We start from the raw sequence: 27,218 nt of genomic DNA, 5'->3' as shown, positions 1-27,218 counted from the left end.
GCTTTCCCAGGGCCCAGCGCCAGCCGTGCCAGCCCCAGGGGAAGCAGCACGGCCGGCCTGCTGCTCTGGTTTCCTAACCCTGGGCCTCCTGCTTCCAGCCAGGTGCTGTGCGGGTCCCTGAGGCCTGTGGTGGGCGGGATGTGGGGCTTCACCCTCGGGAGGGCTGGGTCCAGGCACTGTGGCTCCCAGTCACGCTTTCAGGCCCTGGAGTGCCCGTCCCTTGATGTCCTGGCCCTGCGGGGCCCTGGGAGCCGGCACCTGTGCTGGGGGGGAGCTCGTGGTCCTGGGCGCTGCCATGGGAGGATGGGTCGTCAGGAGAGGAAGGCCCGGGAGGGGCCTCTGTGGGGGCGCTGGGCTCAGGGATGCAGGGGGTCCCACGGTTCCCCCCCCGGGTGGCCCCCTTGTCCAGAGTAACTGCTGAGATGAGCCCCTCCTGCTCGCCCTGAAACCGGGGACCATGATGCTGGAGCCTCAGCTCCCCTCATCTGAGCGGTCGTCCACGCTCATGTTGGCCAGAGTCAAAAGCTGAATCCAGGATGCAATCTGTTTTCAGGACGGGGGGACTGCCTAGAGGGGAGGCCTGACCTCAGCTCATCCACCAGTTATGGGGACTGTCCAGAGGCTGCTAAGGTTTGGGGCTGGCGCAGCTCAAGCGCCCCTTTCCGGAGGCGTTTCCAGACGCACTGGGCTTGGCTTTGAGGGTCTGAGATTCGCCCGAGGCCACAGCTCCTCTGGGGGCAGGACCCTCTTCTGCGAGAGGCCTGGCCTGGGAGCGCCTGAGGCCACAGCTCCTCTGGGGGGCAGGACCCTCTTCTGCGAGAGGCCTGGCCTGGGAGCGCCTGCAAGCCACAGCTCCTCTGGGGGCAGGACCCTCTTCTGCGAGAGGCCTGGCCTGGGAGCGCCTGCAAGCCACAGCTCCTCTGGGGGGCAGGACCCTCTTCTGTGAGAGGCCTGGCCTGGGAGCGTCTGCAGGCCACAGCTCCTCTCGGGGGCAGGACCCTCTTCTGCGAGAGGCCTGGCCTGGGAGCGCCCGAGGCCACAGCTCCTCTCGGGGGCAGGACCCTCTTCTGCGAGAGGCCTGGCCTGGGAGCGCCTGCAGGCCACCCCCCTCCCTCACCGCCCTGGTCCTCGCCACTGTCCTGGGAGGCGGCAGGACCAGGCCCGAGAGCCGCCTCCCCGCCAGGACCTGGCCCCTTCCCCTCGGGGATGGCCACTCTTGGCCTGGAGCCAGGTGCCCTGTGTCCCAGAGGACGCTGGGCTCCCCAAGTGCCAATTACATGTAATTCCAGAGGCCGGCTGGGCTGGGGGAGGGGAAGGGATTAGAGAGTGGGCTGGAGCCGGGCCCTCACGGAGCTCGCAGGCTCCAGGAAGGAGCAGTGCTGAAGTTGGGGACCCCCTGGGCCTCCAGGAGCCCATGCCTGCCCTGCCTCGGGCAGCAGGTTTCGGGAGGGCAAAGGCCCTGGGGGGGAAGCTGTGGTCCAGACGACCTTTGGCAGGCCCCCAGGTGGGAGGGGGCGCCCGCCCCGCAGAGTGGGCTGTCCGGGCCCCTGGGGAGGCCCCCACTGGGCCCCGCTGTGCCTGGCGTCCTGGACAGGTGAGGTGGGGACAGGGGGAGCGCGCTGGCTGCTGGGACGAGCTTCCGGCAGGACCCCTGGCCCCAGGCTGGTCCAGCACCAGGAGGGACGGAGGTCCGCCTCGGGTGTGTGCTGGAATCAGGTAGATGGTGCCGCATCCCGGGCACGGCCGGCTCTACCAGGGCAATAAAAGATAAACCCCAGATAACCTGAGTCAATATTTCCCCAGCGGGCCCTCGGAGCCCCCACAGCTGTTTTCCTGATGACCCGGGGGGAGCCCCACCCGTCCCGCGCCCTCCCGCCCTCCCTGTCCTCTGGTGGCTCTGCGGGGTATATAAGGCCCGGCCTCTGCCCTGGGCGCTCTGCCCTGCCGTCCTTCTGGCCACCATGGGGCTGCCACTGGCCCGCCTGGCGGCCCTCTGCCTGGCTCTGACCTGGGCCGGGGGCACGGAGCTCCAGAGAGGTAGGTGGACTGCGGGCGGCCCGGAGCAGACGGCCCTGCCTGGAGGAGAGGGGGTCTTCCTCGGCCCAGGCTTTGGGGCGGGCGACCTGGCCCGGCACTTGTGGCCCCCACCCCTGCTGACTCTGGGTGCGGGGGGAGGGAAGGGGGAAGGAAGGGGGCGTCCCTTTGCAGGTGGCGGTCCGGCCAGCGTGTCCAGGGGCCAGTCCCAGGTGGGCGCACTGGGCTGGGCAGCAGCCTGTGGGTCTGAGGGAGGCAGGGGCCACCAGGAGGGGCCAGGCCCGCAGTCCTGAGTGGCAGGGGCCCTTGGAGGGTCGAGACCAAGACGGGCCCCTGTGCAGAGCAGGCTGTTTGCGCCTCTGCTCAGAGGCGGCTTCAGCCAGAGAAGCCCGTGTGACTGCAGGATGGGCGGCTCTCCACCCAGCAGAGCCACCGGGGACGGGGGCGCAGGGGTGAACCTGGGCCCCCCTCTGAGGGGTCTGGCACCGTCCCTCTGCTGAGTGCGGGCTGGCTGGAGCCAGGGGAGGGGGTGCTGGCTGCGGCATCAGTGGACAGAGAGTGGCAACGACCAGGGTAGGGGCCCAGGGCCAGGCCACGGCTGCGGCCCCCGCAGGGTATGAGTGTTAGGCTGTGGCAGCTGCAGATGCCCTTGCGGGGGCCCGAGACCGCGTGGGTGGGTGAGCAGGGGCCGGCAGAGGGCCCTGCAGCCCGAAGGCTCTGAGCTGCTGCCGGGCGCCTCTGGAGCGGAGGGTCCTCGAGGGCAGCAGCCCCGGCCGCTCACGCCTCCCCCCGTGGCCCCCAGAAGGCAGAACCCGGAACCACGGCCACAGCGTGTGCAGCACCTGGGGTGACTTCCACTACAAGACCTTTGATGGCGACGTCTTCCGCTTCCCCGGGCTGTGCGACTACAACTTGGCCTCCGACTGCCGCGACGCCTACAAGGAGTTCGCCGTGCACCTGAAACGCAGCCCCGGCAGCAGTGGGGGCCTGTCCCAGGTCGAGTACATCCTGCTGACCGTCAAGGACGACGCCATCTACCTCACCCGCCAGCTCGCCGTGCTGAACGGGGCCATGTGAGTGGTTGGGCCCGCCCCCTCCCGCGTCCTGGCGGTGGGGCTGCGGCCCCTGCCCCCCAGCCTGACACGCTCCCCCGGCCGCGTCTATTCTGGCCGACAGCTCAGAAGCAGAGTGCTGGGTCTGAGTCCGGGTCACCAATTCAGTCAGCAAACCCTGATGAGGACCCGGCAGGACTCCCACGGGTGCAGGGCTGGGGAGGGGGCTCGAGGGATTTATTTCTCCTGGGAGACTCCCCCAGCCCCCCTGCTGGGTGCTCACCCAGCTCCAGGCTAGGGTTATGCAGGCCCACAGGAGGCCGGTCCTCCCCCCACACTGTGCAGCATTGTCTGCGGAACAATGGGGCTCTGAGCGCATTCCTGCCGGACGGGTCCCCACCTGTGGTTTAGCTTCCCACAGCCAGGCTCAGCGTGGGGGTGGGCACAGGGTCCCCGCGGAGGGGGTGCGGGGTGGGCACAGGGCCTGCCTTGGGAGGCTGGGTGAGGCTTTCCCAGTTGGCCTGCCCTCCTCCCAGGGCTCCTGGGAGGTCCTACCCAGAATGGAGCCCGAGCAGGGGTGTGGAGAGGGCCCTGGGCAGGCGCATGTGGCCGCATCTGGCCAGGCAGATGGACAGGGGCTCAGCCACTGCTCAAGTGTTCCCAGAGGGTGGCCACCCCAGCCACGCCCACAGCCTCAGCCCCTCTGCCGGCGGGAGCTGCGTGGGCCAGCGTGACCCCCGTGCCCACCCCCAGGGTCAGCACTCCGCACTACAGCCCGGGGCTGCTCATCGAGAAGACCGACACGTACACCAAGGTCTACTCCCGCGCAGGACTCACGCTCATGTGGAACCAGGAAGACTCGGTCATGGTGCGCCAGGCGTGATGCGGGGGCTGGGGGAGGGCCCGGGAGGCTGGGGCGCCTTGTGGACTTGGGGGGTGCCCTCAGGGCCTCCAGAACTGCCCCCGGGGCTCCCACCACAGCTGACCAGTCTCTGAGCCCTACTTGGCTGCAGCTGGGTGCGACCCCGCGGCCTGCTCACCTGCCCCCTCCCCCGGCAGCTCGAGCTGGACAGTAAGTTCCGGAACCACACTTGCGGCCTCTGCGGGGACTACAACGGCCTGCAGACCTACTCGGAGTTCCTCTCCGAGGGTGAGTGCCTCCCCGGGGGGCCTCCGCGGGCGGGTGTAGGCAGGGCCCCCAGGCGCCCTCCAACCCTGCTGAAGGCCGTGCCCACCTCAGGTGTACCCTTCAGCCCCGTCGAGTTTGGGAACATGCAGAAGGTGAACAAGCCTGAGGTGGTGTGTGACGACCCGGAGGAGACGGTGGTCCCCGAGTCCTGCTCCGAGCACGTGAGTCCCCGGCCGCCGTGGGGGGCGGGCCGTGTGGCGTGGGCGGGCAGGGGGCCGCGCGGTGGGGCGGGGAGGGCAGGGGGCCGTGAGCGGCCCCGCCCATGCCCGCCTCCCGCATCCGTCCCCCCAGCGCGCCCAGTGTGAGCGGCTGCTGACGGCTGCGGCCTTCGCGAGCTGCCAGGGCCTGGTGCCCGTGGAGCCGTACGTGCAGGCCTGCGCGCAGGACCGCTGCCAGTGCCCACAGAACGCCTCCTGCGTCTGCAGCACCATCGCCGAGTTCTCCCGCCAGTGCTCCCACGCCGGCGGGCGGCCGGAGACCTGGAGGACAGACGCGTTCTGCCGTAAGCGGCGTGCGGGGACGATGGCGGGAGGACGCAGGGGGCTCATGGGGGACGACCCCGGGGAGCGTGCTGACCTTTCCGGGTGCGCGGCAGGGCGGCCTGGTGTGTCCAGGGCTGGGAGCCACGTGCGTTCACCAGACCCTTCACGGTGTCCGCCGCGCCCACCCCTCGGCTCAGGGGTCTGCCTTTGCCTGTCCAGCCAAGAGCTGCCCTGGGAACATGGTCTACCTGGAGAGCGGCTCACCCTGCATGGACACCTGCTCACACCTGGAGGTCAGCAACCTTTGTGAAGAGCACCGCATGGACGGCTGCTTCTGCCCAGAAGGTGAGGGTGCAGGCGGGGGCAGGGCGGGGGACAAGAGGGAGAAAGAGCACAAGCGCTGAGACTGTCCCCCCCGACATATGCACACATACACACGCACACACACGTGCACACACATGCAAACGCATGCACACGCGCGTGCGCGGTGTGTGAGCTTCCTGCTCCTCACCTCTGGACAGTCCTTCTCCAGCCTGGCCCGTGACCCTGATCCTGGAGGCAGGTCCCTCAGACACAGTGTGGGTCCACAGCGCCCCCAAAGAGGGGTCTGTGGGTGGGAGGCAGGTGCGCCTGTGGCCCTGGGAATGGCGGGGGTTCGGGCCGGCCAAGAGGAACGTGTCCTGCTGTCACAGGCACTGTGTATGATGACATTGCGGGTGGCGGCTGCATCCCCGTGAGCCAGTGTGGCTGCAAGTTGCACGGACACCTGTACACGCCCGGCCAGGAGACCACCAACAACTGCAAGCAGTGGTGGGTGCCGGGGCGGGGGTCCCAGTGGGCTGGGTGTCCAGGCGGGCTGGGGGGTCCTGGCGGGTGGGGGTCCTGGCGGGTGGTGGATCCCCGCGGGCTGGGGGTCCAGGTGGGCTGGGGGTCCCGGTGGGCTGGGGGTCCAGGTGAGCCGGGGGTCCAGGCAGGCTGTGGATCCCAATGGGCTGGAAGTCCAAGTGGGCTGGGGGTCCTGGTGGGCCGGGGGTCCCAGCGGGCTGGGGGTGGCAGTCGAGCCTGACGCTGGGCCCTCTTCCTGACAGTGTCTGCAACGCTGGCCGCTGGGTGTGCCGGGACCTGCAGTGCCCGGGGACCTGCAGCCTGGAGGGCGGCGCCCACATCTCCACCTTCGACGGGAGGAAGTACGCCTTCCACGGGGACTGCTACTACGTGCTGACCAAGGTGGGCCGGCGCCGGGGGTGTGTGGGCGCTGGGCCCCTGCCCCGCCATCCGTGTGACTGCGACGCCCTCTCCCCCACCCCCCACAGACCCAGAACGACTCCTACGCCCTCCTGAGCGAGCTGGCCCCCTGCGGCTCCACGGACAAGCAGACCTGCCTGAAGACCGTGGTGCTGCTGGCCGACAGCAAGAAGAACGTGGGTGTCCCTGCCTCGCCCCCTCCCAGCCCCCCCGGGGCCCGCGGCCCTTCTCAGCCTGTGTCCCCTTGGCCTTGCCTGTAGGTGGTGACCTTTAGGTCAGATGGCAGCGTCCTGCTGAATGAGCTGAAGGTGAATCTGCCCCATGTGACGGGTGAGTCCTGCTCCGGGCACCCTGACTTGGGGGGGAAGATGGGGGATGGGCAGGCCCCCGCCCCTCACTGTCCCTGCCACCCCCCCCACCGCTCCTCACACCCCCACCCTGATGCCCCCCCTTGCAGCGAGTTTCTCCATTTTTCAACCGACCTCCTACCACCTCATTGTGACCACCACCTTCGGCCTCAAGCTGCAGATCCAGCTGGTGCCGGTCATGCAACTCTTCCTGACGCTGGACCAGGCGGCCCAGGGCCGCGTGCAGGGTGAGTGGTCCCGCCTGGCACCCCCATGCGGCCGCCCTCTGGACTCTGTGGCCCCCGCCCTTCCCAACCTTGTCCCGGCCCCTCAGGCCTCTGCGGGAACTTCAACGGCCTGGAAGGGGACGACTTCAAGACGGCCGGGGGGCTGGTGGAGGCCACAGCCGCCAGCTTTGCCAACACCTGGAAGGTCCAGGCGAGCTGCCAGGACAAGCAGGACTGGCTGGACGACCCCTGCTCCCTCAACATCGAGAGCGGTGAGGCTCAGCTGCTGGGGCCCTGGCCCCGGGGAGGCGGGGCTCCCGGGGGGACGTGGTGGGTGGCTGAGGGTTGGCCGGCCGGCCGCCTGCTGCCTTCCTGCTGCCTTGCGGCTGGCTTACAGTGGCCCATGGTGGCAGCCGGCCGAAGGACCCAGCAGAGGGCCTGCTAATCCATGGGTGGTGGCCTCGACCAGACGCCCTCACACCCACCGGGCCGCCCGCCACGTCCGGGGAGCTGGCGAGAGGCAAGGGGCACCTTGCTCGCCTGCCCTGAAGGGAGGGGACTGGTCTGGTCCACCGAGGGTGGCGTCTGCTCCAGCCTGGGCAACGGGGAAGCGGGCCCCGGGGACCTGCTAGAGGGGCCGTCCCACTGAGCGGCTGAACCTTCCGCAGCCAACTACGCCGAGCACTGGTGCTCCCTGCTGAAGAAGACCGAGACCCCGTTCGAGAGGTGCCACTCCGCCGTGGACCCAGCCGAGTATTACAAGGTGGGTGGGCACGCAGCGGCCACCCCCGGCTCAGCCCCACCCCTCCTGTGGGAAACTGCCGAGTGTGTGCGCACAAGCACATGCATATCGCGGTGTGTGTGAGCGCACGTGCGATGAAGGGTGGGCGTGTGCACGAGTGTTAGGGCTGCGTGTCTGAGGGCATGGGCGTGATGTTCCCCAGCCGGCTCCCACCTCACGGCCCGTTTGCCCCCCAGAGGTGCAAGTATGACACTTGCAACTGCCAGAACACGGAGGACTGCATGTGCGCCGCCCTGTCCTCGTACGCCCGCGCCTGCGCCACCAAGGGCGTCATGCTGTGGGGCTGGCGGGAGCATGTCTGCAGTGAGTCCTGGGCTCTGGCCAGCCTTTCCAGTCCCTGCTGTCCCTCCCTGGCTGTCGAGGGGGGAGGGTGTGTGGGGTAACATCGCAGGGGCCAGTGGGGAACCAGCCTGGGCCTCTCTGCTGCCCCGGAGGAGCTTGGAATCCCTCAGCCCAGAAGGAGGGGCATGAGGCCCCTGTGTGGCCGGGATGGGCCCGGGGTGACCGCTCTGCTGGCCCCTCGGCTGGGCAGGCGTCCCGGCTGGACACAGGGCTCGGGGCTGGCCTTCGGGGAAGGGAGCTGGGGGCTGCTCCGCCTCACCCGGGCCCCTCCCCTCTGCAGACAAGGACCTGGACTCCTGCCCCAAGTCACAGGTCTTCCTGTACAACCTGACCACCTGCCAGCAGACCTGCCGCTCGCTGTCTGAGTCCGACACCCACTGCCTGCAGGGCTTCGCGCCCGTGGATGGCTGCGGCTGCCCTGACCACATGTTCCTGGACGAGAAGGGCCGCTGCGTGCCCCTGGCCAAGTGCTCCTGCTACTACCGCGGCCTCTACCTGGAGGCGGGGGAGGTGGTCCTGAGGCAGGAGGAGCGATGGTGGGTGTCCTGGGGCAGCGGAGGGAGCGCCCCGTCTGCAGGGGGACCCACCCCCTACCTGCCTGCCCGCCCCACGGAGCCGCTGGGCCCGGCTCACCCCACCTCTCCCTCTCAGCGTCTGCCGGAACGGGAGGCTGAGCTGCATACAAGTCAAGCTGATCGGCCAGGGTGAGTGGCCGCCGCCTTGTGCGTGGCCTGCCGCCCTCCACGCTGCTCCCTTGCCTGCCTGAGCCCCCACCCAGCTTCAGTTGAGCTCAGTGGCCCCTTTGGTCCTACAGCCTGCGAGGCCCCGAAGATCCACATTGACTGCAACAACGTGACGGCGCTGGCCATCCGGAACCCCAGGCCTGTCAGCTGCCAGACGCTGGCTGCCGGCTATGTGCGTTTTGGGGGCGCTGCTGAGGCGGGGGGCACAGGGGGCTCCTGTGTGGCCCCGAGGCTCTGGATCCTGGGCCCTCGGACGCTCAGGCTTCGCTGCCCCCTCATCCCTTGAGGGAGTGGCTGCCTGTGGGCCCCTGCCCGGCCCTCTGGGGGGACAGGGACCGTGTAGGTGCCCCAGGCCGGCCATTCTCACTTGTCTTCCAGCCCTGTGGGGAGCCTGAGGGTGGGGCTCTGGAGGCTGGACCAGGGTGCGGGGTTGAGGATCGGAGGGTGGGGTGGGGGACACGAGCGGGTGTCTGCAGCGTCAGAAGAGGGGCTGGCCAACCTGGGCCTGGCATTTGGTCCTTGAACCCCACTCTCCAATTGCCCCCCAGTACCAGACAGAGTGCATCAGTGGCTGCGTGTGCCCCGAGGGGCTGATTGACGACGGCCGGGGTGGCTGCGTGGTGGAGGAGGCGTGCCCGTGTGTGCACAACAATGACCTGTACTCACCCGGGGACAAGATCACGGTGGACTGCAACACCTGGTGAGGGCCTGGGCCTCGCTCTGATCCCCGAGCGGCCCGTCAGGAGCCTGCTCGGGGGCACGGGCCTCCTCTGTGTGTGAGCTGCTGGGGCCTTTCTGCAGGCTGCCAGGCTGCTCTCTGAGCAGGGTTGGGGAACCCGGGCTGCTGCAGCCCCTCCAGCCCCCATCTCCCTCTCCCCAGCACCTGCCAGAAAGGGCGCTGGGCGTGCACCCAATTGGTGTGCCACGGCACCTGTACCATCTACGGGAGTGGCCACTACATCACCTTCGATGGGAAGTACTATGACTTTGATGGACACTGCTCCTACGTGGCCGTGCAGGTGAGGCTGAAGGCATGGCCAGGGCCTGCCTCTGTTCTGTGGCCCCTGCGCTGGCCACAGGGTTGTCCCAGCCCAGTGAGGAGGCTCCGAGCGGATGGGGTGTGGGGTCGGAGGGGAGCCCTTCCTCGGCCCTCCCATTCCATGACCTTCCCGTGGGTGTCGGGGGTGTGGGGTGCGCAGGGGCACGTGTGTGGGGGGGTGGTTAAGCCACCTTTCAGCAGAGGAGGGGCTGAGGAAGGGCCAAGCTGGGGTGGGCCCTCACCCCGTGGCTGGGTCGGCCTGGCTCATGTACCCTTGGGCCCCCAGGACTATTGCGGCCAGAACACCTCCCTGGGTTCCTTCAGCATCCTCACCGAGAATGTGCCCTGTGGTACCACGGGGGTCACCTGCTCCAAGGCCATCAAGATCTTCATTGGGGTGAGTGCTGCCCACCCCACCCCCCTGGGGGGTGCATGGTCCTTGGGGGACCCTCGGACCAGGCCAGTGATGGGCCCTCTCCCCTGGGCACAGAGGACGGTGCTGAAGCTGGAGGACAGACACTGCATGGTGATCCAGCGTGATGTGGGTGACCATGTGGCCTACATCATGCGGGATGTGGGCCAGTACCTGGTGGTGGAGGCCAGCATCGGGGTCATCGTCATCTGGGACAGGAAGACCACCATCTTCATCAAGCTGACCCCCTCCTACAAGGTGTGCAGCTGCCCTGCCTGCCTGGGCAGCCCGTGCCTGTGAGTCCACCCGGGCCGCCTCCAGCACCCTCCCTCCCGCGAGGCCCCCCCGGCAAAGCCCCCTGTCTGGCTTGTCTCCGCAGGGCACGGTGTGTGGCCTGTGTGGGAACTTCGACCAGCAGTCCAACAACGACTTCACCACGCGGGACAGCATGGTGGTGGACAGCGAGCTGGACTTCGGGAACAGTTGGAAGGAGGCCTCCACCTGTCCGGACGTGACGACCACCCCGGAGCCTTGCGCCGTGAACCTGCACCGCCGCTCCTGGTCGGAGAAACAGTGCAGCATCATCAAAAGCCGGGTTTTCCAGCTCTGCCACAGCAAGGTGGGCGGGGCGTGGGTGTGGGCGGAGCCACAGCAAGGCGGGCGGAGCCACGGCATGGGCGGGGCCACAGCAAGGTGGGAGGGGCGTGGGCGTGTCGGCCTGTGGGCGGGGCCACAGGCCAGGCGCTGTCCGTGCAGGGTCGCCCCTCAGCTCTGTCCTGTGTGTCCTTTGGACACATGACCAGAGGCCCAGTATTTCCTCTGGGAGACGTGGCTGGACCCCCAGGCTCTCCCGTACCTTCCAGGAAGGGAGACAGCGCACAACCCACCCAGACAGCCCTCTGCTGCTGGCGTGGTCGGGAGAGTGGTCGGTGGGGGCGGGTGTGGTGGGCACCGTCGCGGGACGCCCCCCGGCAGCGCCCTGGGGTCCCGGCCTCGGGGTCCTGAGCTTCTCGGGCCACAGGGGAGGTCCCGGCCCCGGGAGGGCAGCGTGGACCCCGGCACATGGAGGCTCCTCCCCAGGTGGACCCCATGCCCTTCTACGAGGCCTGCGTCCAAGACTCGTGCTCCTGTGACACTGGCGGGGACTGTGAGTGCTTCTGCTCCGCCGTGGCCTCTTACGCCCAGCAGTGCACCAAGGAGGGCGCCTGCGTGTACTGGAGGACACCCGACCTGTGCCGTGAGTGCCTGCCTGACCTGGTCCCCGGGCACCAGCGGGGCAGGGTGTGAGCTGCTGGGCGGTGGGTGGGGCTGCTGCCCCGGGGAAGGGGGTGTCCATGGTCCCCTCCCCACCTCCGCCCTCCCCAAGTCTGACCGCACCCCTACCCCCAGCCATATTCTGCGACTACTACAACCCCCCGAACGAGTGTGAGTGGCACTACGAGCCTTGCGGGAACCGCAGCTTCGAGACCTGTCGGACCGTCAATGGCATCCACTCCAACATCTCCATGTCCTACCTGGAGGGTGAGGGGCCTCGTGGGGTGTCGCCCTGAGTGCCAGGGGGACCAGGCTCGCCCTGCTGCAGTTTGTTCATCAGACAGTCCGTTGAGAGTCTGAGCTGAGACCCCACTCTCGAGGGGAGAGACAGAAAGGGGGCAGGTTAGCACACCACGAAGTCAGGGGGCCCCTGAGGTCAGGAGCGAAGGTGCTGTGGGAAAAGAGCAGGTCAGGATGAGGTGGGGGCTGAGGAGGCCCCTGAGCTGAGAAAAGCTGAGACCTAGAGAGACCATGTGGGGAGGGCGCAGGGGCCATGCCCCCCAGGAGGCTGGGCGGGGCCCGGCTGTCCCTTTGGCCAGGTGGCAGCGCCACGGCAGTAGGAGTGGGTTGGCCCAGGCCCCCCTTCTCAGAGGGCGTCCTGGAGAAGAGGACCTCCCGGGGCTGGGAGGGTGGGCAGGGTGAGGTGGACGGGGTGGATGTGGGTCTTCCGTTCTGGTCCAAGCCCAGCACCCTGTGCCCACCAGGCTGCTACCCCCGGTGCCCGAAGCATAGCCCCATCTATGACGAGGAGCTGAAGGCGTGTGTCACCAGGGACAAATGCGGCTGCTACATCAACAACACTCGCTACACACCAGGAACGTCCGTCCCCACAGGGCACATCTGCCACTCTTGGTACCTAAGCTCACGTCGCAGGGGCCCGGGGAGATTGGCACGCACACACACATGCATGCGCATTCACGCACCCGGGGAGGGGAGAGGTGGCCCGTGTTGCCTCTGCACCCTTGCCTCGTCCCTGCTCTGCCCACACTGGGAACCCAGGTGGGCTCCCGAGCCGGCCTTTGGGGCAGTGTTTCCCTGAGGCTGCGGGCCTGTCGTGGGCTGTGGGGGGCGGGTGAGAGGGCACAGGCTCAGGCCTGCAGCCTCGCGCTTGCTTTTCAGCATGTGTACCGACTCCTCGACAGTTGTCTGCTGGGTTGATGAAGGTAAGCTGCCCACCCCCGGACACTCCTTCTGGACCCACCTGGCTTCTGGGTGGGTGCAACCTCCTGCACTTCCCTGCCTCTTCCTCCCTACTCTTCATCCGTGTGGCCGCCTTGGGCCCCTCCAGACTTGGAGGTGCCTCTGGTTTGCAGCAGCCCTAGGGCTCACCCGACGCGTCTGTGTTTCTCCTGCTGGGGAGCAAAGCCCCTTCTGTGACACAGCTTCTGCGTTCTGACGGGCTCCGCTGAGGGTCCTGGGCATGGGGTCCCAGCGGGCACTGGCTGGCCATTTGTTGGGGATGGGGGACCCGTCTCCCCTCGTGTGGATGGGCCGAGGGGGCCTTGGGAGCCTCTGTCTTGTTCCTGATGTGTTGATATCGGCCTCCCGCAGGGAGGATTGTCAACATCACCCAGGACGGCTCCTTCTGCTACTGGGAGTTCTGTGGCCCCAACGGGACAGTGCAGCAACACTTCAACGTCTGTGTGTCCCACTCAACCCCCATCACGACAACACCCGCCCCCACCACCTCCACCACCACCAGCATCACTCCGACCTCCAGCACAGGTAAGGCCTCCTCCCATGTCGGGGCCTGTCTTCCCCTGAGCCCGGCAGGGATGGCCCTTCTAGGCAGGTGGGAAGTGATGACCTGCCTGTCAGCTCAGGGCATGTCCCCCGCCCCCTCCCACGTTTTGACCACAGCCCCGAGCCCAGAGCAGAGTGATGGCGGCCCGGACACGGGGCCATTTCCCCAGACCATTTCCCCTCCCCTAAGGGCTAGAGGAGGCCGCCAGGCACCCCGGGTCCCTCAGCTGCAATCGTAGCTAGTGCAGAGCGAGCTGCCAGGTGTGTAACAGCCACCGGGAAAAGAAACATGAAAACTAAAAGATTTAACAAACCTCAGTCCTGTACAATGACATTCTCTTTCCCCCGCGTTTTACCGCAGCGCCACCTTCCTCTTCACCCACTACCGGTAAGTCACGTTAGCGGCTGGTCCCATGACTCAGGGCGGGGAACAGCAGAAAGCGTGCCTCCCTCGAGACCCCGATGTGGGCTGGGCTGCAAGGCCGGACCACCAGCTCAGGGACTGGAGGTGATCTATTTTGGTGACCTGATTACTGATTTGCTGAGCCCAGGGACTCATGCAGGGGACTTAACTAGCTCTGGGTGAAAACACTGGTCAAGAGTCCAGCCTGAGCCCCACCAGCAGGCTTCTGGGCTGAGCTGGGTGGCCCTTTCCTCGTTCATCTGTTTGGCTTATGGATTTGAAGGTAGCTGAGGAAGGGGCACTCGGCTGGTGCCCTCAGGCCTGGGTCTGTCACTGGTGGGGTGTGGGGTCTTGGGTTTTTAGCTGCAGAAAAAGGGGAGAAGTAGAGGGTGGAAGATTAGGCTCAGCATGAAGTCTCTGAGCCTACCCCGGGCCCTTTGGTGATGATGTGTACAGCTGGTCACGGGGGTCTCTGGGTTCTCTGAGCCTGTTGACCTCCTGAAAGGCGTGCCCCCACCTGACTGACCAATGCCGGTCTTGCTCGCCTAGTTCTCTGCTGCTCCTGGTCTGACTGGATCAACAATGACTATCCCAGTGCTGACAGTGATGGCGGGGACCGAGAGAGGTTTGATGGTGTCTGCAGCGCCCCCCAGGACATCGAGTGCAGGGCAGCTGTGGAGCCCCTGCTCAGCTGGGAGACGCTGGGCCAGAAGGCTCGGTGCGACGTCTCCGTCGGGTTCATTTGCAAGAATGAAGACCAGTTTGGAAACGGACCTTTTGGGGTCTGCTACGACTACGAGATACGAGTCTATTGCTGCCAGCAGAAGGATGAGTGTCCTACCTTGACCCCAACCACCACCCTGCCAACCACCACCCCAACCACCACCCCACCGACCACAACCCCGACCACCCCACCAACCACCACCCCAACCACCCCACCAACCACCACCCCGTTGACTACCAGCCCAACCACTCCACCAACCCCCACCACCACCCCACCGACCACCACCCCAACTGCCACCCCACGAACCACCACCCCAACCACCACCCCAACCACCACCCCACTGACCACAACCCCGACCACCCCACCAACCACCACCCCACTGACCACCACCCCAATCACTCCACCAACCACCACCCCAACCATCCCACCAACCACCACCCCGTTGACTACCAGCCCAACCACTCCACCAACCCCCACCACCACCCCACCGACCACCACCCCAACTGCCACCCCACGAACCACCACCCCAACCACCACCCCAACCACCACCCCACTGACCACAACCCCGACCACCCCACCAACCACCACCCCACTGACCACCACCCCAATCACTCCACCAACCACCACCCCAACCATCCCACCAACCACCACCCCGTTGACTACCAGCCCAACCACTCCACCAACCCCCACCACCACCCCACCGACCACCACCCCAACTGCCACCCCACGCACCACCACCCCAACCACCACCCCAACCACCACCCCACTGACCACAACCCCGACCACCCCACCAACCACCACCCCACTGACCACCACCCCACTCACTCCACCAACCACCACCCCAACCATCCCACCAACCACCACCCCCTTGACTACCAGCCCAACCACTCCACCAACCCCCACCACCACCCCACCGACCACCACCCCAACTGCCACCCCACGAACCACCACCCCAACCACCACCCCAACCACCACCCCACTGACCACAACCCCGACCACCCCACCAACCACCACCCCACTGACCACCACCCCAATCACTCCACCAACCACCACCCCAACCATCCCACCAACCACCACCCCACTGACCACCACCACCCCTCCCTCCCCACGAACCACCACCCCAACCACCCCACCAACCACAACCCCACTGACCACCACCCCAACCACAACCCCACTGATCACCACCCCAACCACCACCCCACTGACCACCACCCCAACCATCCCACCAACCACCACCCCACTGACCACCACCACCCCTCCCTCCCCACCGACCACCTCGCCAACCACTATCCCAACTGCAACCACTACAATCACCACAGTGACACCAACCTCTCTGTGTCTGCCAGACTGCAGATGGACTGGATGGCTGGATTCTGGTAAACCAGATTATACCAAAGCAGGTGGAGACGTTGAATCCCTTGAGAACATCTGTGTCAATGGCTCAGTAACCAACATTTCCTGCAGAGCAGCCATGTTTCCCAACACTCCCCTCCAAGAGCTTGAACAAACTGTGGTGTGTGACACCTCTGTCGGGCTTGTGTGCAAAAACCAGGACCAGAGGTCAGGGGGGGCCACCCCCATGCCTTACTGCCTCAACTACGAGATTGACGTCTACTGCTGTTTTGTTCCACCTTTCTGTGTCACCACACCTTCGACCACCACTACAGAGACCCCAGGATCATCATCTACCACCGCTTCATCAGAGACCTCAGGTCCTACCACCACAGAGACCCCAGCTACAACACCCTCCATGGCTTCAACTGGGACGCCGATGCCAACCTCTAGCACCACCTCAAGAGAGACAAGAACCACCACACCAACAACCACGGTGACCCCAAGCCCGCCATCTACCACTACTACAACAGAGACTTCAACCCCAACACCCACCACCACAGAGACCACCACCCCCATCACTACCACAGAGACCACCACCCCCACCACTACCACAGGGACCACCACCCCCATCACTACCACAGAGACCACCACCCCCAGAACTACCACAGAGACCCCCAGCACTACCACAGAGACCACCACCCCCATCACTACCACAACCACAGTGACCCCAACCCCAACACCCAGCACCTCAGAGAGCACAACCCCCACCACTACCACAGAGACCACCACCCCCACCACTACCACAGAGACCACCACCCCCATCACTACCACAGAGACCACCACCCCCATCACTACCACAACCACAGTGACCCCAACCCCAACACCCAGCACCTCAGAGAGCACAACCCCCACCACTACCACAGAGACCACCACCCCCACCACTGCCACAGAGACCACCACCCCCATCACTACCACAGAGACCACCACCCCCACCACTACCACAGAGACCACCACCCCCATCACTACCACAGAGACCCCCAGCACTACCACAGAGACCACCACCCCCACCACTACCACAGAGACCACCACCCCCACCACTACCACAGAGACCACCACCCCCATCACTACCACAGAGACCACCACCCCCATCACTACCACAGAGACCACCACCCCCACCACTACCACAGAGACCACCACCCCCACCACTACCACAGAGACCACTACCCCCAGCACTACCACAGAGACCCCCAGCACTACCACAGAGACCACCACCCCCATCACTACCACAACCACAGTGACCCCAACCCCAACACCCAGCACCTCAGAGAGCACAACCCCCATCACTAGCACAGAGACCACCACCCCCACCACTACCACAACCACAGAGACCCCAACTGCAAAACCCACCACCACAGAGACCACGACTCCCACCATTACCACAGCCACAGAGACGCCAAGGCCTCCATCTACCACCACCACAACAGAGACCCCAACTCCAACACCCAGCACCTCAGAGACCACAACCCCCACCACTACCACAACCACAGTGACCCCAACCCCAACACCTACTACCACAGAGACCACCACCCCCATCACTGCCACAGAGACCACCACCCCCAGAACTACCACAGAGACCACCACCCCCACCACTGCCACAGAGACCACCACCCCCACCACTACCACAGAGACCACCACCCCCAGCACTACCACAGAGACCACCACCCCCATCACTACCACAACCACAGTGACCCCAACCCCAACACCCAGCACCTCAGAGAGCACAACCCCCATCACTAGCACAGAGACCACCACTCCCACCACTACCACAACCACAGAGATGCCAGGGCCTCCATCTACCACCACCACCACAGAGATCCCAACTCCAACACCCACCACCACAGTGACCCCGAGCCCACCATCTACCACCACCACAACCACCACCGTCTTTCCAAGCACCCCCACCATATTGCCATCCACAGTGACAACCCCCAGTATAACAGCCACACCTACACGGGAAACCACTACCACCCCAGCCACAACCACGTCTACCACAGAAGGGACCACCACGGTGATACCAACCTCTCCGTGTTTGCCACACTGCAGATGGACTGGCTGGCTGGATTCTGGTAAACCGAATGATACTGAAGCAGATGGAGATGTTGAATCCCTTGAGAACATCTGTGCGAGGGGCTGGGTAGCCAACATCTCCTGCAGAGCGGCTGACTATCCTAAGGTTCCCCTCCAAGAGCTTGAACAAACTGTGGTGTGTGACACCTCTGTTGGGCTTGTGTGCAAAAACCAGGACCAGAAGTCAGGGGGAGCCACCTCCACGCCTGCCTGCCTCAACTATGAGATTGACGTCTACTGCTGTTTTGTTCCACCTTTCTGTGTCACCACACCTTCGACCACCACCATGGAGACCCAAACCACGACGCCCACTGTGACAGTGACCCCAAGCCAGCCTTCTACCACTACCTCAGCAGAGACTCCAACCACAATTCCCACTATCACTTCAACTGGGATTCCAACTCCGGCCTCCACCACTACCACAACAGAGACCCCACCTCCAACACCCACCACCTCACAGACCACGACTCCCACCACTACCACGACCACAGAGACCCCAAGGCCTCCATCTACCACCACCACCACAGGGACCCCAACTCCAACACCCACCACCACAGAGACCACAACTCCCACCACTACCACAACCACGGGGACCCCAACCCCAACACCTACTACCACAGTGATACCAGGTCCGTCATCTACCACCACCACAACCACAGAGACCCCAACTCCAACACCTACCCCCTCAGAGAGCACAACTCCCACCACTACCACAGCCACAGAGACCCCAAGGCCTCCATCTACCACCACCACCACAGAGACCCCAACTCCAACACCCACCAAAACAGAGACCACAACTCCCACCACTACCACAACCACGGGGACCCCAACCCCAGCACCCAGCACCTCAGAGAGCACAACCCTCACCACTACAACAACCACAGAGACCCCAGCTCCAACACCCACCAGTACAGTGACGCCAGTCTGGCCGTCTACCACCACCACAGCTGTGGAGACCTCTAGCACACCACTGACCCCAACACTGACAGTGCCGACAGTCACTCCTGTGGGAGGCACCACCCTTCAAGGTACGTGGACACCAGTGTGGTTGTCTACTCATGGTTCTTCCTCTCATCAGGGTGCATCACAGCTCCTGGGACTTCAGACAGGTGCCTCCATTCTTCCCAGGGAATGCAGTTCCCAGGAAGGTTTTAGAAGGACTCACTTGCTTTTCCTGCCCCCCTACGCCCTACCGCTAAGTGTTCACAGAGGTGCTGACCCTCCGCCTGTGCCTGCCCCCATGGGATGTCTTTCCTTGGGCACGGCTGCCCGTGGCCCACATCCTTAGCCTATATCTGTATGATGGGCTCTGTGGGCAAAGCCACTCTGCGTGAGCCACCAAAGGACCTGGGGCCTCATGGGGTGTCGAGGCTGCCGGTCAGGCGCCCTGGGGGACCCTCCCTCTGTCTCCGCCTCTCCCCCTGGTGCTTCCCCCTGGGGCTTCGGGGGCCAGTGGTCAGCCCCTCCGGATGGAGCAGTGTCCTGTGGAGGCCTCCCCGTTACTCACCCCAAGGCCCATGGGCCTGCCACCCCATCCAGCCCCGAGGCCCAGAGCTGGGAAGTGGGTGGGAGGCCTTCACACCCCGTGCTATGCCTCCAGGGGGCTGCCCATGTGTGTTTGCTGCCAGGCCACCTGTGTGCTGAGAGGCATGGACCCCCTCAGCCCTCACTACACCCTCCATTTTTACAGGCTGGCCGACCCTGGGTCCCACCTCCTCGAAGACCACCCCCACCCCTGGATCCACGACGGGGTCGCCTTTACCCAGCACGGGCCCTACCTCCAGCCCCACTGCCACGCCTGCGTCAGCCACCTCCACAGGCGCTCCCACGTCAACGGGACGCCCGTCGACCACGCCAGAGTCCACCAGCACCTGGACCTCCAGTGTGTCCACCTCCACTGTGACCCCAGCAACCTCCCCCCACATTACCACGAGCACTGGCGGGGTCACCTCACCCAACTCCGTGACTGAATGCTGCTTTTTGAATGACACCTACTATGCCCCAGGTATGCAAGCTCTTCATTCTGATTCAGGCAGCGCAGGCTGGTGGCGCTTTGTGTTCCCGGTGCTTAGGGCTCAGTCGAAGGTTTAAACTGGGAGCTTGCTTGGGAAGCTGGGTGCTGGGCCTGGGTGGATATGTCCATGGCCAGCCCCACGTGCTACAGCCACAAATCAGGGAAGTGTGGGTGTCTCTCTCATGGCCCCTGGGGGAGCTAGCCTGTGTGCTCAGGGGGCCAGCCCTGTGTGGATGCTGTCAGCACTGTCTCTCCCCTTGCAGGCGAGCTGGTGTACAACGGCACGCATGGAGACACCTGCTACTACGTGAACTGCTCGCTGAAATGCGAGCTTGAGTTCTTCAACTGGTCATGCCCGTCCACATCCTCCCCAACACCCAGCCCATCCACAACTACCACCCATGAATCCAGTACACCCAACCCACTGGTCCCCGGGTGCCCGGACTTGGATCCTCCCAGGGAGGTCTGTGTCTGTGGGTGACTTTTGTCCCCTCTGGCGTCTAAAGCCCCAGGTGCTGGCTTCCTGTAGGTCATGCCCCTGCCTCTGTGGCCCACACCAGCCCCAGTTGGGTCAAGGCTTCAGGCAGCCTGCTGGGCGCAGGGTGTGCGGGGGCCATCCCACCTTCTCCCCTTGGCTGACTGCCCTCATGGACAGGGTCGCCCTTGGCTCTCAGTCTCCTGGGCAGGGGCTTGCCAGCACGGCCCAGCCTTCCTGTGTGAGCCTGGGTGCCAGGCTAGTCCCGCTGACCCCGTGTCCTTCCCGCCCCCGCAGGAGAACGAGAGCTGGTGGATGTGTAACTGCACCAAGGCCATCTGCAAATACAACAACACCGTGGAGCTCGTGAAGGTGAAGTGCGAGCCCCCGCCCATGCCCACCTGCTCCAACGGCCTCACGCCCGTGCGTGTCGAGGACCCAGACAAGTGCTGCTGGCACTGGGAGTGCGACTGTAAGCCCGACGCCGTGCAGACCCCCCGCCTGCTCCCCCCGGGTGGGGGGCGGTGCTGCAGACCCCAGGGTGTTGTGATGGCATTGGTGGCTGAGTGCCCGCAGAGGGTCAGGCCCCTGTCTGGAGCAGTTTCTCCTGCCTCCTGCTGGTTCCTCCGCTCGGCCAGGGTGCAGGAAAGGGCGGGGCTGGTCTGGTGGAGGGCGGCCACCGTTGAGAGCGGAGCGCAGAGGTGTCAGGACCAAAGCCGGGCCACTGTGGGCTGAGGGGCATGTGCACTCTCGGGGCCCAGATGCCCTGAGTGCCCTGGGAACCAGACTGCAGGGCCTTCCGCAGTTTCTGCCTGCCCTTCCCACCCGAGCCTTGAGCATGTCCTGTCCCCATCCCGCCCCCAGTCGGGGGCGCGACGCGAGCTCACCCCACTTCCTCCGCAGGCTACTGCACGGGCTGGGGGGACCCGCACTACGTCACCTTCGACGGGCTCTACTACAGCTACCAGGGCAACTGCACGTATGTGCTGGTGGAGGAGATCAGCCCCAAGGTGGACAACTTTGGGATCTACGTTGACAACTACCACTGTGACGTCAACGATGAAGTGTCCTGCCCCCGCACGCTCATCGTGCGCCACGAGACCCAGGAGGTGCTGATCAAGACTGTGCAGATGATGCCCATCAGGGTGCAGGTACGCTGGCGGGGCGGTGGGGGTCCATGGTGGGTGCACTGCTGCTGGCTTCCTCGCGCAGCGGGAGGTTGGGCTGCTCCCGGACCCAGAGCCAGGCTTGGAGAGGGGCTCCGTGGACACATCGCACGGGCCCTCTGGAGGCTTTCAGGGCCCCTTTGACCCCTGCTGCTCACGCCCCTGCCACTCGTCCTGGACACAGGCCTCTGTGGCAGGCGCCCCCTCCCTGAGGCCCGGGGCTCTCTGCACACCACACAGGGAGTCTTACCCCTTTTCGGGGTCCACAGGCCTATGGGGGACCCTGAGGATGGTGCCCCTGCCACCTGGCCCCTGGGATTAGTCAGGACAAGGATCTGGCCCACTGTGATAGGAAGGAAGTGGGGAGGGGGAGGGCAGAGAGCACCCACCGCATGTGCTGGGTCAGGGAGGGGTGGCCCCCACGGCTCGCCCCGCCCCCTGACCCCTGACCCGGGGTTTCTGCCGCAGGTGCAGGTCAACAGGCAGGCCGTGGCGCTACCCTACACCAAGTTCGGGCTGCAGGTGTATGAGTCGGGCATCAACTACATGGTGGACATCCCCGAGCTGGGCGCCCTCATCTCCTACAACGGCCTTTCCTTCTCCATCCGGCTGCCCTACCGCCTGTTCGGCAACAACACGAAGGGCCAGTGTGGTGAGCCCCTGACCCCTGCACCCCGGCCTGGGGAGGATGGCCTGGCAGAGGCTGGCCACGGGAGCTGCTCCCCCAGGGGTGGCTCTCCACACTGCTCAGGCCCCCACAGGCCCCCCAGCCCCGTCTGGGTCTGGTTCCTGTGGGAAGCCAGTAGGAGCCTCATCTGTGCCCTTAGGCCTGGCCAGAGGACCACCAGGGACCTGGACTGGAGTAGGGGGTCCCGGGGGCTTGCCCAGCTGCACAGCTGGAGTGGGGGGTCCCGGGGGCTTGCCCTGCTGGACGGTTGGGCCTGGTGTGAGTTCACGTGGCCTGCCCACCCGCACAGGCACGTGCACCAACAACACCTTGGACGACTGTGTGCTGCCCAGTGGGGAGAGCATTGAGAGCTGTGAGATCGCAGCTGACTACTGGGTGGTGAACGACCCCTCCAAGCCACGCTGTCCCCACACCAGCTTCACCACCAGGCGCCCGGCCATCTCGCCTTCGGTGGGCACTAGCAGCTCCCCCACGAAGAGCTGTGCGTCTCCGCTCTGTGAGCTCATCAAGGACAGGTGATCCACCCCGCAAGCTGCACCCCCACCTGGTCTGCCAAGGACCCCCGGCCAGCTGCACCCCCACCCGGTCTGCCGCGGACAAGCCACTGGCGCTGGGCCTGGGGCTGGGAAGGCAGACGGCAGTCACAGCAGGGTCAGGACTTGGGCTCCTGTAGGGTATCCAGGGCCCTTTGTGACTCCCCCCCATTCCATCTCTCTTGACTCTGGGACGGTGCAGTGTCTGCTGAGCGCAAAGGCTGGGGTAGACCAGTTGACCCACGACAGAGTTAGCATCCACAACTGATGTTGGGGAGGGGAATTTGGGCTTAGAGAGGGGACCAAAGCTGGTATCCATGGGAGCAAGCCTGTCATCCCCAGAGGTGTGTGCATGGAGGTCAGGACGGCCCCTGCCAGCCTTGTTGGGGAACCTTGGCCCCTGGTGACCACTTAGACGCAGACCTTCCCTGTCTGGGGGCCAAGCATGGCGTGCATCCTTTGGCCTCAGTGCTGGCTGCCACGGCCTCAGGCCAGCCCGTGCCCCTGGGGCCAGCCCTGATGCTTTGCTCCCACCCTCAGCCCACAGGCATCTGTCTGGTGGTACAGGCTGAGCTGGGCCCCCGAGGGGGTGCAGCCCAGATGGAGGTGCCGGGCAGGGGCATGTGAGAGGCTGGGGGCACTGGCCAGCCCGTGACCTGCAGTCCTCCTCCACAGCTTGTTCGCCCAGTGCCATGCCCTGGCGCCTCCCCAGCACTACTATGAAGCCTGCCTGTTTGACAGCTGCTACGTGCCTGGCTCGAACCTGGAGTGTGCCAGCCTGCAGACCTACGCGGCCCTATGTGCCCAGGAGGGCATCTGCGTGGACTGGCGGAACCATACTGGCGGGGCCTGCCGTGAGTGCCCGCCTGCCCCGTCCGATGCTCAGCGGGAATCCTGGCTGGGGTGGGGGGCCAGGCCGCCTGAAGACCAGCCCTGCTAAGCCCCTGTGGGGCTGGACCCCCACCTCCTGGCTCGGGACAGAATGAGGGGCTGAGGCCACGCTCGGCCTGTATGGGATGGGGTCCCATGTGGGAGGGGCTGGGCGGTGGTCAGTGGGGTGGGTGGGGGCCCAGGGCCCTCCCTCTGACGCTGCCCCCTCCCCAGCGGTGACGTGCCCCGCCCACCGTGAGTACCGGGCCTGCGGCCCCGTGGAGGAACCCACCTGTAAGTCTAGGTCAGTCATGGTGGAGGCGCTGGGAGGGCTGGCTGCCCCTCTGCCCTGCTCTGGGAGGCCCTGTCTGGGCCTGGTGGTCCCACCCGTCCCCACACCCATCTCCTGATGCCCTCCCCGCAGCCCCTCCCAGCCGAACAGCACACGCCTGGTGGAAGGCTGCTTCTGTCCCGAGGGCACCACCAGCTACGCGCCCGGCTTCGACGTCTGCGTGGACCTGTGCGGTAGGCTGCCCGCGCGCCCTCTGCCCTCCCCTTCCTGGGGCTGAGCCCAGCGCCTGTGGCACGGCCCGAGCTCACAGGGCCTGTCTCCTCTCTCTCCTAGGCTGCGTGGGGCCCGACAACGTGCCCAGAGAGGTAGGCCCCCCCCTCGGTGCTGGGGCCAGGCCCTCCCACGAGCCCTGTGTTTTGGGGGACAGGTTGGGGTGGGATGAAAACCTGGGACCCTCAGAGGCAGACTAATGAGTCCCTGAAGTCCTGGAAGGTTGAGGTAGCACGGGGCCCATCCACCTGCCCCCCCCCATCCGCCCACTAGCCGCCGGATGCTCTGGCTACACCTGCGGCCTGTCTGCTGGGTGGTATGCGTGACTCCTGCACGTGGCTGGTTCTTTAGCTCCGCTCTGCGTGAGCCCCACAGACACGCCTGGTGCCTCTGCCACGTGCCAGGCCCGGGGACCACGTGGGAGCAGGTCCCAGTCCTGGTGCGAGTGTCCTCCCCAGAGCCTGCCCCAGGCGCGCGGAGGTGGGGAGGTGGGGAGGGCTTGGGGTTTCCCGCCAGTCGCTCCATGGGCCAGGCGGCGCGGTGCTGTCTTGCGCTGACGGGGGTGGGCTCCCCCTCCCCTGCAGTATGGGGAACACTTTGAGTTCGACTGCAAGGACTGCATTTGCCTGGAGGGCGGGAGCGGCATCATCTGCAAGCCCAAGACATGCCGGCCGGAGCCCCGGCTGGAGTGCGAGGAGGACGGCACCTACGCGTTCACGGAGGTGGACCCCACCAACACCTGCTGCAACCTCACCTCCTGCAGTAAGGCCCCCGCTGGCGGGGTGCGTGGTGGCAAGGCTCTAGCGTGGTCCTGGAGGCCCGGGCCTCAGGCATGTCTGCGGGGCGTGGGCGCTGGGCAGGCAGGTGGTGAGGGGGCCCAGGCCCAGGACCTGCTCTGTATGGGGCGGCGTCCGGGCTCACCAGTGTGTCCCCACCACCTGCAGAGTGCAACGCCAGCCTGTGCAGGGAGAAGCCCCCGCTGTGCCCACTGGGCTTCCAGGTGAAGAGCGAGATGGTGCCCGGGAGGTGCTGCCCTCTGTACTCGTGTGGTAGGTGGGCTGGGCCGGGGGGAGTGAGGCCTGGGGTGGGCAGGGCTCCGGCTGGGTGTCGGGCGGCAGAGGGTGGCCGAAGGGGCTCCTGCCTGGGGGCTCAGGTTCTGCCTGGTGGATACGCCCAGCCCAGCCTCTCGCCCCCACGCTGTCCACTGGCTGCGCATCCGCCCCGGGGTCTGGCAGGACAGTCTGACGCTTGTTCTGGTTCTTTCTCCCAAGTACCCAAGGGCGTGTGTGTGCTGGAGCACGCCGAGTATCAGGTGAGCCTGCTGGCTGTGGGGAGCGGGGCGGGGGCGCAGAGGGGCCTTCGGGGGCAGGGTCCCGGGCAGGCTCGGCCGGTGGGGGCCCCTCTCCTGGCAACGCGGTGGCGTCCTGGAGGTGGGGAGGCACCGCGTGGGCCCGCCTCACCCGCCTTCCCTGTGCCTGAAGCCCGGCTCTCCAGTCTATTCATCCAAGTGCCAGAACTGTGTCTGCACCGACCGCAGGGATGACGCCACGCAGCTCAACGTCATCACTTGCAGCCACGTGCCCTGTAACACCACCTGCAGCCCCGTAAGCAGCCCCGGCCCGGCAGGCTGGCCCCGCCCATCCTCACCCCATGTGACCCTGCCTCTTCCCACGCCAACCCGCCGGTGTCCTGCAGGGCTTTGAGCTGGTGGACGCCCCTGGGGAGTGCTGCAAGAAGTGTGAGCAGACCCACTGCATCATCAGCCGGCCCGGCCAGCAGAGCCTGGTCCTGAAGGTGCGTCCCCCGACCCTGCCCGCAGGGCCGAGCACGTCCTGTCTCCCGTCAGGACTCCGGTCCTGGGGTTTGGGCCTCCGGGTGACTTTTCCAAGTCAGGCCACTGGGATAGGACATGGACCATCTGGGGACTGTGGGCCGCGGGTCCCTGGGCCCCTCCTGGTGTCACTGGCTCCGCAGCTCTGGGCCAGTGGGCTGTACTTGGCGAGGTGGTCAGGGGGCTGCCCGGGGCTCCCGCCAGGCCTCACACAGAACCCCCCACTCCGTCCGCAGCCCGGAGACATGAAGAGTGACTCCCTGAACAACTGTACCTTCTTCAGCTGCGTGAAGATACACGACCAGCTCATCTCCTCTGTCTCCAACATCACCTGCCCTGACTTTGACCCCAGCACCTGCGTCCAGGTGAGCAGGGCTGTCCCTGCTGGAGTGGGGACCCTGATCTGCCTGAGGGGCTGGGCTCCATCGCAGGACGTGGCAACAGCTGCAGGCTCCGTCCTGGGCCCTTCTGCAGGAACTGCCCCGTCCACCCTCATGGTAGGGGGCAGCACTGTCACCACTGGGGGAGGTCTGGGCTCCCAACTGTCTCTCCTTCCCGCTAGGGCTCCATCACGCTCATGCCCAACGGCTGCTGCAGGAAATGTGAGTGTGGGCCTCGGGCGGGTGGGCCCTGTGGCCCAGGCCTGGCGGGGGCTCCCCCCAGACCCCTTGAGGGGAGGGAGAGGAAGGGGATGGTGCCCTGGGAACCCCGTCACTTCTGGGCCACTCCCGGCTGGATGCTGACTTTGAGGACATCACCTGATGTGCCCAGGAAGCCTGCATCCTTTCCAGGAGCCCATGATGACCCAGCTTGCTTGAGGGCCCTGGAGGAGGTCGCGCTTGGGAAGGCAGGAGGAGGCCGTGAGGGGCGCAGGAGGGCCCCGGAAGGCGGGGACACCCTCCCAGGCTCTGCCTCTCTCCCCAGGCGTCCTTCGCAATGAGACCAGCGTCCCCTGCGCTACCGTCCCTGTCGTGAGGGAGATTTCGCACAATGGCTGCACCACGTTGGTCTCCATGAATGACTGCTCTGGGTCCTGCGGGACCTTCGCCATGTGAGTCCTGGGCGCCGGGGCCCCGGTGGGGGCGGTGGGGGAGGCTGTGCCCGCCCCGGCGGTCGGGGGCGGCCCTGACCCCGGCCTTCCCCCAGGTACTCGGCCGAGGCCCAGGCCCTGGACCACAGGTGCTCCTGCTGTAAGGAGCATCGCACCAGCCAGCGTGAGGTGACGCTGCGGTGCCCGGACGGGGGCACACTCCGCCACACCTACACCCACATCGACAGCTGCCTGTGCCAGGACACCCTGTGTGAGCCGCCCGCCCAGCGCAGGGCCCGGCGCTCCTCGCCCCTTGGGGTGGCCCCTGGGCGGGGGTGAGGGGCGGGCCCGGCCCCCACCATCCCGCGTCCCCTTCCCGCTGACCCCTCAGCTGCCTCGCCTCCTGGGCTGACTTTCTCTCTGCGGATATTTATTTTCTGAGCCTTTGTTCGATTCTTTGCTTTCCAAAATAAACTTGGGCAGAGACGC

At 65.9% G+C, this 27,218-nt stretch overlaps 1 protein-coding gene across 1 annotated transcript; it reads left to right on the top strand.

Moving 5' to 3' along the window:
- Positions 1-1,961: 1,961 nt before the first annotated feature.
- MUC2 (mucin 2, oligomeric mucus/gel-forming) lies at positions 1,962-27,218 on the top strand. The gene is made up of 54 exons (XM_070457910.1): positions 1,962-2,114; positions 2,438-2,462; positions 2,837-3,107; positions 3,840-3,954; positions 4,146-4,236; positions 4,327-4,436; positions 4,567-4,777; positions 4,977-5,102; positions 5,450-5,567; positions 5,846-5,984; positions 6,071-6,178; positions 6,263-6,332; positions 6,460-6,597; positions 6,684-6,848; positions 7,245-7,339; positions 7,555-7,681; positions 8,001-8,256; positions 8,372-8,424; positions 8,535-8,686; positions 9,090-9,163; positions 9,344-9,482; positions 9,789-9,899; positions 9,993-10,172; positions 10,294-10,533; positions 10,995-11,151; positions 11,304-11,435; positions 11,933-12,080; positions 12,348-12,391; positions 12,780-12,980; positions 13,089-13,106; positions 13,333-13,359; positions 13,924-14,455; positions 14,828-15,810; positions 16,300-16,727; positions 17,040-17,133; positions 17,467-18,588; positions 19,251-19,565; positions 19,838-20,037; positions 20,347-20,521; positions 20,953-21,200; positions 21,684-21,867; positions 22,193-22,418; positions 23,112-23,290; positions 23,541-23,610; positions 23,731-23,831; positions 23,932-23,963; positions 24,453-24,630; positions 24,813-24,917; positions 25,140-25,180; positions 25,350-25,472; positions 25,564-25,662; positions 26,262-26,301; positions 26,624-26,750; positions 26,846-27,218. The coding sequence occupies exons 1-54, from the start codon at positions 1,962-1,964 to the stop codon at positions 27,066-27,068; spliced, it is 9,819 nt and encodes a 3,272-aa protein (XP_070314011.1). The 3' UTR covers positions 27,069-27,218.

The sequence above is a fragment of the Odocoileus virginianus genome, chromosome 28 (genome assembly GCF_023699985.2).
Source record: "Odocoileus virginianus isolate 20LAN1187 ecotype Illinois chromosome 28, Ovbor_1.2, whole genome shotgun sequence".
Classification (NCBI taxonomy): Eukaryota; Metazoa; Chordata; class Mammalia; order Artiodactyla; family Cervidae; genus Odocoileus; species Odocoileus virginianus.
Note: the sequence above shows the minus strand (reverse complement) of the source record. Positions and strands in the feature narration are given on the sequence as shown.

What these genes read in the sequence shown, in the direction of transcription:
- MUC2 (XM_070457910.1), top strand. Translation starts at nt 1,962, where the DNA reads ATGGGGCTGCCACTGGCCCGCCTGGCGGCCCTCTGCCTGGCTCTGACC. An exon ending in CACAGAGACCACCACCCCCA is followed by an intron (nt 17,134 to 17,466) that starts GCACTACCACAG and finishes CTACCACCCCAG; the next exon opens with CCACAACCACGTCTACCACA. An exon ending in TGACACCTACTATGCCCCAG is followed by an intron (nt 19,566 to 19,837) that starts GTATGCAAGCTC and finishes CTCCCCTTGCAG; the next exon opens with GCGAGCTGGTGTACAACGGC.